This window comes from Strix aluco, chromosome 21 (assembly GCF_031877795.1).
Source record: "Strix aluco isolate bStrAlu1 chromosome 21, bStrAlu1.hap1, whole genome shotgun sequence".
In the NCBI taxonomy this organism is placed as follows: domain Eukaryota; kingdom Metazoa; phylum Chordata; class Aves; order Strigiformes; family Strigidae; genus Strix; species Strix aluco.
The window spans coordinates 8865829-8877915 of NC_133951.1; the positions used below are offsets into that span (position 1 = coordinate 8865829).

The following is a 12087-nucleotide window of genomic DNA, read 5'->3' on the forward strand; positions in this document are numbered from 1 at the left end:
TGCTGCCTTGCAGCATCCCGGGGGGGCGGTGGGGAGAAAGAGGGGTACGCACAGGGAGGAAAAGGGTCATCTCACCTCCTTCAGCTCCTTTTCATAGGAAAAGGCACCCCTTCTTGCACCGTGCCACCCCTCCTGCAGCACCCCACATCCCCCACCCTGGCCAGGGAATCACGGTAGGTTGCCTCATACCCAGGCCCCCTGGCAAACGGCTTTCCAAGCCGTGCCAACCCTGCCGGGAAAGCACTGGGAGAGCAAACCAGTCCTGGAAGCTGCATGTCCCTTCCCAGCACATGGCTGGCCACACGTCGGGGCTCAGGGGGCTGATGGCCACATGCCGGTCCCTGTCCCAGTGCCCGGGATGTCCCTGGTGGGGTGCTGAGCAGAGGCGCTCACCTGCACTGCACAGAGCAGGGTCAGAGGCAGCTCCTCTTCCCCTGCAAGGAGGAGTGTCTCCTTCCTTTTTAACCCAGCAGGATTAGCGGGTGCTCATTTAGGGACACCAGGAGGGCTCATGGAGCCTTTCCCACGCACATCAGCCCAACAAAATCAAACCTGAGGTGCTTCAGGCTGACCAGAGCAGCCTGGGCTGCAGCCCAGAGCAATCCCCAGTGCTGTGGCTGTGCTGGCCGGGCTCACCGTGCACCCGTGTCCCCCACGTAGGCAATGATTAGCCGCCAGGGAGGACTCTGGCCCTTTTTGGAGGCTGATGAGGCAAGCAGTGCTCACGTGGCCTTGCCGTGGTGGGGACACATCCGGGGAGATCCCTGAGGGGTCACTCAGGCTGTGAGTTGGGTGTCCTGCCCAGGGAGAGAGGACGCCCATGGGAGGGGAAGGTCCATGGGGCTCCCAATCCACATCTCCCAGTTGCTATTTGCAACCAATTTGGGTCCAAATAGAAAACCCCCTTCAGGCTTATCCATGCCCGTCCTGGCAAACAAACAAGACAATGCCCCAAGATGGGCTGCTTGAGGGGGGCAACAAGGGCTGAGAGCCAGCCAGACCCTGGGACCGATGCTGCAAGGGGGCAAAGCGGGTGGGAGAGCCTGAGCCAGCCCTGTTGGCGGCAGCACCTCTGTGCCGGGCACCCAACGGCCCCGCCGTGCTCGCCAACTCCCTTTGCAAGCAGACACGGTGCCTTACACAACCAGCCGTGCCCACGGACGAGAACGGTGTTACGAAACCCCGGGAGTTTTCACCCCTCATGGCACAGCTGCCCACCCGGGTCGGCCGATACAGGCTCCGACTCCCGGGATGGCACCCGGGGGAGGCCGGGGTGGGGGTCCAAGCACGGCGGCAGCGCCGGGGGCCGCACGCTCTCTGCACAGCCTTGGCTGGGGCCCGGCGGGGGAGCGGCACGCTGGTGCTGGCAGGGCTTGGCGGAAGCGCAGCCGGACGTGTTGCACCAGGCCTGGGATGCTGCGGGAGCTGCATACCTGCTGCGCGCGCAGGTTTTCCCTGCTCCCTTATCTCACCATCGAAGCTGTGCTCAGTCGCAGCTCCAGCCTTTCTCCCTGGGGTTGCAAACAGCTGGGGGTGCCTGCGCTCCTACCCCCCGGCACAGGCTGCCGCAGCCCCGGGCATCCCGCAGGAGCGAGGGATGGATGAGGGTGTCCACCCCTTCCCCAGGAGGGTAAAGATCATCCTGGCAGAGCCATTTCCAAGCAGTTTGGGCATCTCCAGACAGGTCTGTGAGTCACCGGGACACCTCGGCAAGGCCTGGGCGATGTTGCAGCCCCAAGGTTCAAGCAGGTCCCTCCCTCTCCATGCCAGGCACGATTCTTTGGGGAAGTCAAGATGGGATTTGGGGGAGCCGAAGCGCTCGCAGCTCCTCCCCACCCCCTTGCTTGCTAGAGCAGCCAGAAAAAGGTGGTTTATTGTTATTTAGTTTCTGCCCCTTTCATACTCCTTTGCCGGAGTTTTTGCCAGCGGCGGGCCCCGGGTCTGGCGGGGGGCCAGGCCAGCCGAGGCGCTTTTAAAAACAAAGCAGGGCGCGTGCATGCACACACACACGCACGGCATCCAGCCCCTCTTTTAACTCTTGCCGGGGCGCTACTGCACGCTCCCGCCTGGCTGGAAACCATCTTCCACGGGAGATACTGCTGATTGCCACTGGGACTCAATAATTCACTCCCCCATTCCCAGGGAAACCTTCCTGCAGCATCAGGATCCTGATGGAGACGTGGCAGGAGTGATGCTGGTGATGCTGTCGTGGCCCACAGGGAGCCACTTGTCCTAAACAGGGACAGTGTTGCAACCCCTTTCTAGGTCGCAGCAAGATCTTTGGGCTCAGCAGCCCTGTGGGGGAAGAAGGAGGAGGAGGAAGAGCATGATGATGTTTTCACCTAAAAGCAGTTCCTCTCCCGTACAGTAGAAAGCCAGGGAGTCCCAGCAGTGCACACTGCATCCCCAAACCCACAGGGCTGACTGCCTTTTTGCACAGGTCACTGCCACCCAGAAAGTTTTTATCCACCAGCTCCCTCCTGCCTGCAACTAGCCCTGTACCCTCAGTATGTCCCTGGCCCAGCCAGAGGATGGGACGCCCGTGCCAGCAGCGTCCTTGCTGTGTCCCCTCCTGCCCTGCCTGGGCGCAGCCCTGGGGAGCACCGTCCCCGTTACGGTGCCCATGTGCCGCCAGCAGCCGGGCACACGCCGTCCCACGGCTCAGCGCTGCCTTCCCTGTCTGCCTTCGAGCTGTCGTCATCCAAATCATCCCGCGTTTCTGGGTCAGACAGCCAAAATGGCCTCCACAGCCCTCGGGATGGGGGAGCTGAGCCCCCTGGTCTGGGCTGAGTCACTGGGAAGTGCCCGAAGGATGGAAATCCCCCTCCTGCCTCCCGCCAGCAACACCGACACTGGGGATGGCTGCCAGCATGGCCCTGAGGGATCTCTGCACTCCCCTGAGGGACAGCAAGTCCCTGGGATACCCCAGTGCTGCCCAGCTGTCCCCAGGGGACAGCAGCATGGACTGGAGCAGCCCTGACAGACGCCACACTCATCCCCTTCCCCAGAATTAACTTTTTCCCCCCACTCTTTTACTCAGGCAGGGAAAAGGCAGCTGCAGGTGGCCCAGGCTGACAGCAAGGAGCCACAGGCTGCCCTGCCAACAGGTTTTCGAAGGCTGGGGACAGTAACACAGACCTGGGACAGGGGCAGATGTGGACTTGTGAACATGGGGAGATGGGGTGCAGAGGGGCATGGAGCTGGATGCCCCAAGGAGGCCGTGCCCGCTGGGCCAGGCGATGCCCAGCACAGCCTCCTCCGTCTCCCTGTGAGACGCTGTTTGCTCGTGCCTTATCTCTCGTGCTCGGTGCGGTGACGCTTTCCCCAGCTCCGGGCACACCGGTGGCAGCTGGGCCCCCTTCCAAACACAACACCCATTAGAGGCCAGCTTTGAAAAGCAACCGCCGGTTCACTCCTTTCGCCACCGCTGCCCGTGTGGGGCTTTTCCTTGCTGGGGAGAGAGGCGGAAAAAAGGGGGCTAGACTCTGCCGTGAGCTGGGACAACCAGGATGCAGAGGCGAAAACCCACCAAGCAAACACCAGGCTACCAGAGAAGACCCCCATCCCGGGGAGGCCAGGAGTCACAGGAGGAGGAGGGAGGGATAGAGCCCCCAGTGCCGCACAGCTGCAGCCCTGCCACCATCCATCCCCACAGCCGCTGAGCTCGTCGGAGCCTTTGAAGCCTCTTTTCTCCCCCTCCCACCCACCGTGGGCTGGTTCAAAAGCAGGTTTCGGCAGGCTGCGGGGCGGTGGGGTCCCCGGCACAGGGCCACCGCCAGCCGGGCTCCCCTGGGCACGGTGCCTCGCCCCACTCCTGGCTCAGTCTCGGCAGAAGAGGGAGTTTTGCCCGTTTCGGCAGAGTTTCTCGGCGTCTCTCTGCAGGCGTGCCCACGGCCTTTCCAAGTCGGCGTGCGGCTGTGGAGCCGGTCCAGCCCGTCAGACCTACAGCACATGGGGAAGAGGAGGGGAGGACACAGCCAAGGACGCTTGGGAACTCATCCTCAAAACTTGGGCTTCAAGGGACGTGGCCAGGGCCACACTTGGGCTCAGTGGCAGAGCTGGGTCCAGCTGCCTGGGGCAGGACCAGAGCGGGCAGGGTGCCCAGACATCCCTGCACCACTGCCAGCAGGGAAAGCCATCGGGTGTAACAGAGCCTGAAATGATAAGGATCGTGCCTGAGGCCAGTCCTGGCTCTTCCCCACAGCCAGACCACGTAGAGCAGCTGGAGCACCCCAGGCTCAGGACAAACCTCTCCTGCAAGTAGCAGCAAAGAGGAGTACGGTCCTCCCTGGTGAGAGGGGATGGCATGCTGGGCTTGCTGGCTGGCACAAAGGCACATCCAACATCATTGCAAAACAACCCCCAAACTGCAAAAAGGAGCAACTCCTTTTCCCAAAACTATGGACCCACTGCCACCACAAAAAGGAAAAAGCCCGGCAGGACACGAAGGGAGGGCGAGTGTTTCTGCAGAGGACAGGGACACAGAGTGCTGGTGGCAAAGGCTAACAAATCACAGGAGAGGTATTAAACCTCACGCTTCGGGGCTTAAGCTGATATAGCTACTAGGGATTAGGAGGAAATTTAAGGGGGAGGGAGAGAGTGAGTTATCCCACATCTGCCTGCTGCAGTCTCGCAGCACGTGGAGCAGCACCGTCCCTCTCCTGCCCAGCTGGATGGACGACAGCAGCATCTGAGGGTCAGCACTGCTCTTGGGAAACCCTTGCTCTGCTTTGTGCTGCCAGGACGTAGCAGTGAGGGGCACCAACCCTGGCATGGGGATAAAGCCAAGACTCCCTGCAAGCTTTGCTAGTGTTTAACAACTTGCTAGGTCACAGCCCAGACACAGCCAAGTCCCAGGCACCCACCCCTGTCCTTGATATATCCAAGGTCTGGAAAGCCCCAACGTAGCTGGTGTAATGGGGCAAGTCACTGGTGAAATGGGGCAAGTGGTTGGCGGAAGCCAGCTGAACCTCCCCGAGGCAGCAGCTGAACCCCGGCAGGGCTTCACTCCCTGTCCTTGAGAGTTTAACGCCAGTTTGCTCAGCTGCCGCCCTTTCTTTGCACTTTGCGCACGTTTAAACAAAACCTTCACCACTCCCTTGAGGAAGACAAACAGCAAGTCCAGCTCCTGTCACCCTCCATGGCTTCTCCAGTCCCCCCGGCTATCATAGGGGCATCACACCCCCGCCAGCGTCCCCTCATCCCCTACCCCTTAGCCCTGCATGTCCAGGGATGGGGACACCCAAACCTTGGCGGGCACCATCCAGCTCCAGGAGCCATCGCCCCTTCCCAGGGATGAGAGCGTCGGCCTGGGGGGGCTCTGTCTCTCGCCTCCCCTGGGAGCTCCAGCCCCTCCGTGCTGCGGCAGCCGCCCCAGCCCGGCCAACTGGCGCATTGTTGGCGAGCGCGGCCAGCCCGGGGACGTGATTGATCGCCAGGGAGAAAGGCCAAAGCCGTGACGGGTCGTTTAACAATTTCAATTAAACTCTGCAGCGCTCCGACGCAGAGGGGAGGGGAGAGGGAGAGAGAGAAGGAAATTAAAAAGCGGGACTTTTCTATTGCTGTGCCGGGGAACCTCAGCAAAGTGTGGCCGGCTCAGCAGGAGCAGCCCGGCTCTCCTGGAGGAGACCCCCTCCCTGGCTGCAGAAGTGACCACGGCGTCGTCCCAGCGTCCCCTTCCCGCAGGCAGGACGCCCGCCCTCACCCGCCCTTCCCCTCCCGCTCCTGCTCCCAAAACTTTCTCCCTGCCCGCCCCACCGCCTTATAATAATAGGTGCTGTGACCCACTTGTACGGCAGCGCTTACGCGGGGAGGAGGGCTGTGCACGGTGAATATTAAACAACGTGTCCCTGAAGTTCCCGCTGCCGGGACTGGCGCTTGATTTTTGCTTACGTGCGATGACTTTTTTAGGCACAGGAAGCCCCAGAGGGCTGATCACAGCGACCGAGCTCCCAATCCACTGAGACAGCAGAAGGACTCTTAGAGGGATTTTGTTAAAAAAAAAAATTTAAAAAAAGAAAATCAGCATCTCAGCCTGTCATATGGAAAAGGCGTTTTAATGAGAGGCAAACGCTCGGCTCACATGGCTTTGGCGAGAGGGAACCATAAGGGATGGGGAGCAGAGATGCCCTCTGTGCTGGGGATGAACCTCTGGGACCAGGCAAGTCCCCACAGCGGGTCCGGCACAGGAGCCCCACCAAGAGCTTGCAGCACGGGTCCAGGCTTTTTGCCCCCCCCCCCGTCCTTCTAAAGAAATAAAATGAAAATAAACAGAGGGAGCTGCTGACACCACTGCAGCGGGGGAGTTAAACACATATGTTCACGTGGGTGCCCCACGGCTGAAGGGAGGGGAAGACGCCAGAGAGAAAACGCAGATGGGGTTTAACTGGGAGAGAGTTACTGGAGGGGACTGGAGAAAACAAGTGTAACTTCACCCCTCTGGGTGTGCAGGAGGAGGAGAGCCACAGGCACCCCAGCCTGCCCACACTGTCCAGCCACGGGACACCAGCTCAGGGGAATGGGGCTGTGTCAGCCGGCGGGACGCTCACGTCTTGACGTTATTTATTGCCTTGGGGGTGTCCTTCGACCTGCCTGCGCAGGCAAACCTTTCTTGCTCCAGCTCAGGGACCCCATATGAGCGCAGAGGCAATAGTACCCGGTCCCTTCACCCAGGCAGGGGGCACCAGGCACCCCTTGTTCTGGGGAGGAGGTGGCCCCCAGCCCTCCTGCAGGCCTGGCAGGGAATTTCAGTTTTGGCCCCAGTCAAAGCTTTCCAGTTGCTGACCCAGGGGAGTCAATCCCCTTCTCACATTCATAATCCTCAGCCTAACTCATGTTTCTCAGCACCAGTCTCTGCCCCCTGAGCCACTCCCAAGAAGCATTAAAGCTTCTTCTCCTGCCTGAGTTTTCCCTCTTCCTCCCCAGGACAGTTTTCTCCCCCTCCAGTTTTCCCACACACACCCACAAGACCCCCCATGACGAGCAGCCCTGGCAGGGGGTCCTGCACCCCCATCCCAGAGCAGCTCCCGCAGCCCGGGCAGTCACCATGCGCCTTCCCCTGGCCACACACCACACCAAGAGCCCTTTTATTTACTTTTCCTAATTTCCTTCTCCTGGTAGTTCTCAAGAAGCGACCAGGAGCTCAGCTCTCTACAAGGGCACTGTGGCACTGGCCACGATCTGCTCCTCCACCTTTCCACCCTCCCCATCTCCTCCAGACGCCGTGCGGTGCCTGCAGGACCCCAGTGCCCTCGGGGACCCCCGTGAGCCCGCTGCTTGCTCTGAGACATGCTTGATGCTGACCTTTCCGGGAGCACATGCAAGAAAACAACCCTGCTGAAGGGTTAAACATTACCAGACTGAAATTCAAGGCTTGACGATTGGTTCCAGTCGACTGGCTGGGATGATAATTTTTCACAAGATAAATACAGCCGGGAGTGAACGGCAATTGCTAAAGACCCTTTGTAGCAGCGTCCCCCTGCCACTGCTGTTTCCCTTCGCCCCCCCCGCCCCGCTCAGTGGCCAACACTTCAGTGTCCCTGGCCCCCAGCCCGAGGGGAACCCCAGCCCGGCCGGGAGGATCGCTTACAGCCTGGTCATTCATCCACATGGGCTGCTTGTGCTCCCGCCTCCAGGCACGGCTTAACTCATGGGCTGGGGGTTCAGAGCCACCACTTGCACCCCGGCTTGGATGGCCCTGAGCCTGCTGCTGGGACTCATGCCCCGGGACAGGTAGCGGTGCCCAGCCGGGGAGAGGGAGCCCACAGCTCTGCACATGGGTACTCACTGCTCTTGGACGCCTTGATCTTGGCCACCAGTTTCTGCACGCTGGGTACGTCCCCATTCTTCACGGCCTGAATCAGCTCCTGCTCTCGCCCCATCGCAGACGGGTGGGAGCAGCGGCAGCACGGAAGGCAGAGACCCTCGGATCCCGGTGGTTTATAAAGCCATAGGAATAAGCCTGTAATTCCTCAAAACACACTTTGATGGGAGATGAAATCCAGTAAGAAAGATGCTTTACAATCCCACGGGACATAAAAACCAGAAGGAAGAAGTCTCTCTGTTAAGGGCAGAAGTCCCTTTCTGAGTCGGGAGGAGCAGGACCCGGATGGGGTTTGGTTGGAGAACATGCGATCAATTAAAACGAGAAATAGTTCAGTGCTCGAGGACGGGCTCCCGGCAGCACCAGGGCTCTGTGAGACAAAGCCAGGCGGCTCGGGGCAGGGTGGCCAGTGCAGTCGGCATCGGGATGCCCTCGGCCTCTCACAGCACTCCCAGAGCTGGAGGTGTTGTGCTTTGCTCCCCTCGCCAGGCTCTGCTGCGCTGATGAGTCCCTAATTCTTCCCAAAGGGATTATGGGCTCGTCGCCATCTGGAAGTTATAGATCCTCCCTCTCTGGTGCTCATTAGCCCCTTCGTTTCGGCATTCCTCTTGGCGACAGCGCTGCAGCCACGCTGGGGAGCCCCACGCACGGCCGAGCCCCGGCACGGCAGCCCGGGACCTGTGGAGGGGAAGAGCAGAGTCAGCCCTCGAAGGCCATTTACCTCCCGGCTCCGTCGCGACAGCTTTTGTATCCACGCCGAAGAACGAATACTTTGACTATATTTAGTCCTGGCGGGACTTGGCTCATCCTCATGTTAAACAGAGAGGGAAAAACCTGTGGAGGAAACCTCCTGAGGGTGCTGTTGGGGAGGTGGCTAAGGAGCAGGATGGTGGCAAAGCTCCTTCCCCGTCCCCCCAGCATCACACATGCCATCCCCTCCCTGAAGGCAGCACATGGGGCTCAGAGCACCGCAGCATCTTCCCTCTCCCTTCCCAGTGGCAGCGCCCAAGGGATGGAGCTGGGGAGGTTCAGTCCAAGTCCTCTGTAGCCCACAGGAGTGGGTCAGCCTGCCTGGCACTCCTCCCCTCCCGTGCAGGGATGAACCCTCGCCCTCTGAATTACCCAGTGAAGCTCAGTGCCCTGGGACCCAAGATGCTCTTTAACCAGTGCATGAGCTCTCTCTAGCCTAAGTGAGGAGCTGGGTGTAATTCAGCAGCACAACCATGCTCAGGAGAACAGGATCAAGCCCATGTCCCGGTCAGGTAGGGTACTCCGGAGAGGGCACGGGGTCCCACAGCAATGGTTCACACCTCCCAACCCCGTGCTCTCCCGCTGCACTCGGGCTGCCTAAACTGGGTGGCGAGAAAATCCCTCCTGGTTCAGGGCCATGCATCTGGCAGGCTGCTCCGATGCCTGGGGAGGAGCGTGTGCGCAGGAGAGCAGGGAGCACACGCTGTGCCAGCTGCAAGGCCATCGCCAGATCACCCTGCAACTCCCCCTGTGCTGAGCTGGGCCAGGCGGGACTCAGCTCTGGTTCCCCCAGCCATGGCTCAGGCGTACCATCTCCCTTCCCATCGCGCTCGCCTCAGCCGTTTATGTAATAGCGGGTGTCGCTTCCTCCGAGCAATCGAGGTCACTGTTTTGGGGATGGAAACCATGGGGGAGAGAAGGCAACAGCGGGAAGATGGGTCCTGCCTGGATTGGGGGAGGCAAAACCAGACGGGGCATCCCATGGCACAGTGTCGCTCAGCCCACCCACAGTAAAGCTGGAAGCTGCAGCTGCCCACGAGCACGGACCCCCCGTGGGCTCCCCCCGTGCTCCAGCCCTCCCCAGGGTGCCACAGGGCAGCCGGGGAGGTGATGCTCCGGTGCTGGCTTAGCTTCTGGGATGAGGGGATGCTAAGGTTCCCACACCAGGCTGGGGTCTCCCCGCATTGTTGCTCCCCTGGGTCCCACAGTTTGTTCAGCCGAGGAGCCCCCCAGCACTGGGGCTGCCTGGGGGCTTGGTACCAGGCACCGAGGCCAGTGCCCGCCAGGGTCAGCTGTCACCTCCCCACATCCTGGGGTGCCCACACCAGCTTAATCTACGTTAGAGCAAAGTTTCAGCCGCTTGACTCAGACTAACCTCTTGTCACAAACAAATCCCCTCCTGAAACCTCCTGCCTTGCACTGGTCTTCAAAACTATTTCATTTAACCCTCTGCACCGCGTTCAACTTCATGCTGCTCTTCAAAAGCGCTCACAAAAAGTGAGTGTGAGGGCGCTGAGGCTACTTATTCATTTATTTAAAAAGTCTGCACGGCCTCACTTAGAAAACAGCCCCGTGCTGCTGCTCTACCTCTCCCGGAGCACACCAGGCTCAGCGAGTAACTCAAGAGAGTTCCAAATACCGATCTCCACCTCTTCAGCCTCTCGAGAGAGGAGCAGCAGCGAAGGTAGAAGTCGAGAAATGCAAAAAGCTGGAAAAGCAACAGCAAACATCCCTCCCACCCGAGCAGAGCTGAGCTTCCAGCCCAGGAATCCACCTGGAGAACCGAAGTATCCCAAACATTCCCGCAGCCAACAGCAGCGCCGGGAAAAAGGAGGGAGAGAAGAAAAACAAAAACAAAAACAAACCAATTACGTAAGTGGAGAAGGAAAGATGCGAAAGAGCAGTAGGCACCCAGGCTGGGTCCCGGAGGGGCGGGCGGGGGAAGCTCCCCCCCATCCTCCCCCGGGAGGCCCCGGGAAGCCCCGCGCTGCCCGCGGCGGGGGGAGGCCGGGCGGGCGGGCAGCGAGGGGGGGGCACCGGTCGCGCCTCCGTCTCCCCCCGCCCCAAGACCCCCCCCCCCCCCCCCAGGACCTGGGCTGGGCCGCTCCCTTCTTGGAGGGAGAAAAGGATTTTTTTACACACACCCCCTCCACCCCGACGAGCGGCTCCGCTGCCTTTGCGAGCGGCCGGAGCCCGGCGGGCCCGGCGGCCCCACTCACCTGCCCGCCCACACCGGGGCGAACCGAGCCGAGCCGAGCGGTACCGCTCCGGACCCAGCCACGCCGAGAAGTACCGAGCCGAGCAGCAACTCGCCGAGCTGTGCGGGACAGGACCGGACCGGGACCAGGACCGGGAGCGGAGCGGGGCGAGCGGCGCGGTCCCGGCTGCCCGGCTCGCAGGGCGGCTCAGCGCTCGGCAAAGTCCCGCTCGGGCTGGCCCCGTCCCGGCAGGAAATCCCTCCCCGGCCCGGCCTGATTGGAAAAGCCCGGCGGGTTGTGCGGGCTGGGCAGGGCCGGGGCTGCTGTCACTCACCGTGATGCGCCGGCAGATTTGGGCAGGGGCAGGGCCGCGGCAGCCCGCCGTACCGGCAGCGCTCCCGCCCCGGGGATGCCCCTGGGGCTCCCGGGCGAGCGGCTCGCTTTGAGCGGGGCCTGCCTGGAGAGCCAAGGCGGCCCGGGACCGGCGTGCTACGGGACCGAGACGGTGCTGCGGACCGGCCATCGGTGGGAGGTCCCCCACCTCCGACCCGGTGCTCCGGGACCGGCCCCGGGGGGCGATCCGCCACCCTCGGCCCGGGATCGACCCCGCTGCTCCGGGACCGGCCCCGGTGGGAGGTCCCCCACCTCCGACCCGGTGCTCGGGGACTGGCCCCGGGGCGGGGGAGTGGCGATCCCCCACCTCCAGCCCCCGTCTGACCCGGGCAGCCCTTTGCCCCCTCCACCACCGACCACCCTGGCAGAGGGGCTGCACAAAGCTGCTGATGGCACCCACGGGACCAAAATCCATCGCTGCCCAGCTGTCCAAGCCCCAAATTCATTCTACTCTCACAACGCAGTAAAAACCACCCAAAATCACCCATTTCTGCCAGTCCTCAACAGTCCCCTGAGCACAGTTCTCTTAAAACAAGAGATTGCCTAATAAAGCTGGACAGCTTTTGCTACATGATACCCCTAGATTATCATCAACTAATCAGATTAAAACACACGGAGGCTTTGATTTTATTCACTAAGTGCCCAGCCCACAGCTCCCCGGGGGAGTTGCAAAGATCCAGCACCACTTCGAACCAGGCCCCGAGACATTTTGCCAAATGATGGTTTCGTGAGCAATCCCAGTAAGAGGGATCCTCGGCCAGGAGGAGGAACTGACGTTTCAAGACACACCCTGTCTTTTCAGTTCAGGAATAAAGAGATTATTATGCACATCTAATTATAAATGTCAACATTTTACGGCTGCTATGTTGAAGCACGAAGCCGTAGAAGCCCTGCTAGGAAGGGCTGCGAAGTTAAATGTCTTGT

At 61.0% G+C, this 12087-nt stretch overlaps 1 protein-coding gene across 1 annotated transcript in view; it reads right to left on the reverse strand.

Moving 5' to 3' along the window:
* CASKIN2 (CASK interacting protein 2) overlaps positions 1 to 10980 on the reverse strand; it is a 34713-nt gene extending 23733 nt beyond the window's left edge. Inside the window, exons 1-2 of the mRNA XM_074847329.1 lie at positions 10792 to 10980; positions 7787 to 8500 (exon numbers count right to left, since the gene is read on the reverse strand). Coding sequence (XP_074703430.1) covers positions 7787 to 7880 — 94 coding nt within the window. The 5' untranslated portion in view covers positions 7881 to 8500; positions 10792 to 10980. The remainder of the gene's footprint in view (positions 1 to 7786; positions 8501 to 10791) is intronic.
* Positions 10981 to 12087: the final 1107 nt, after the last annotated feature.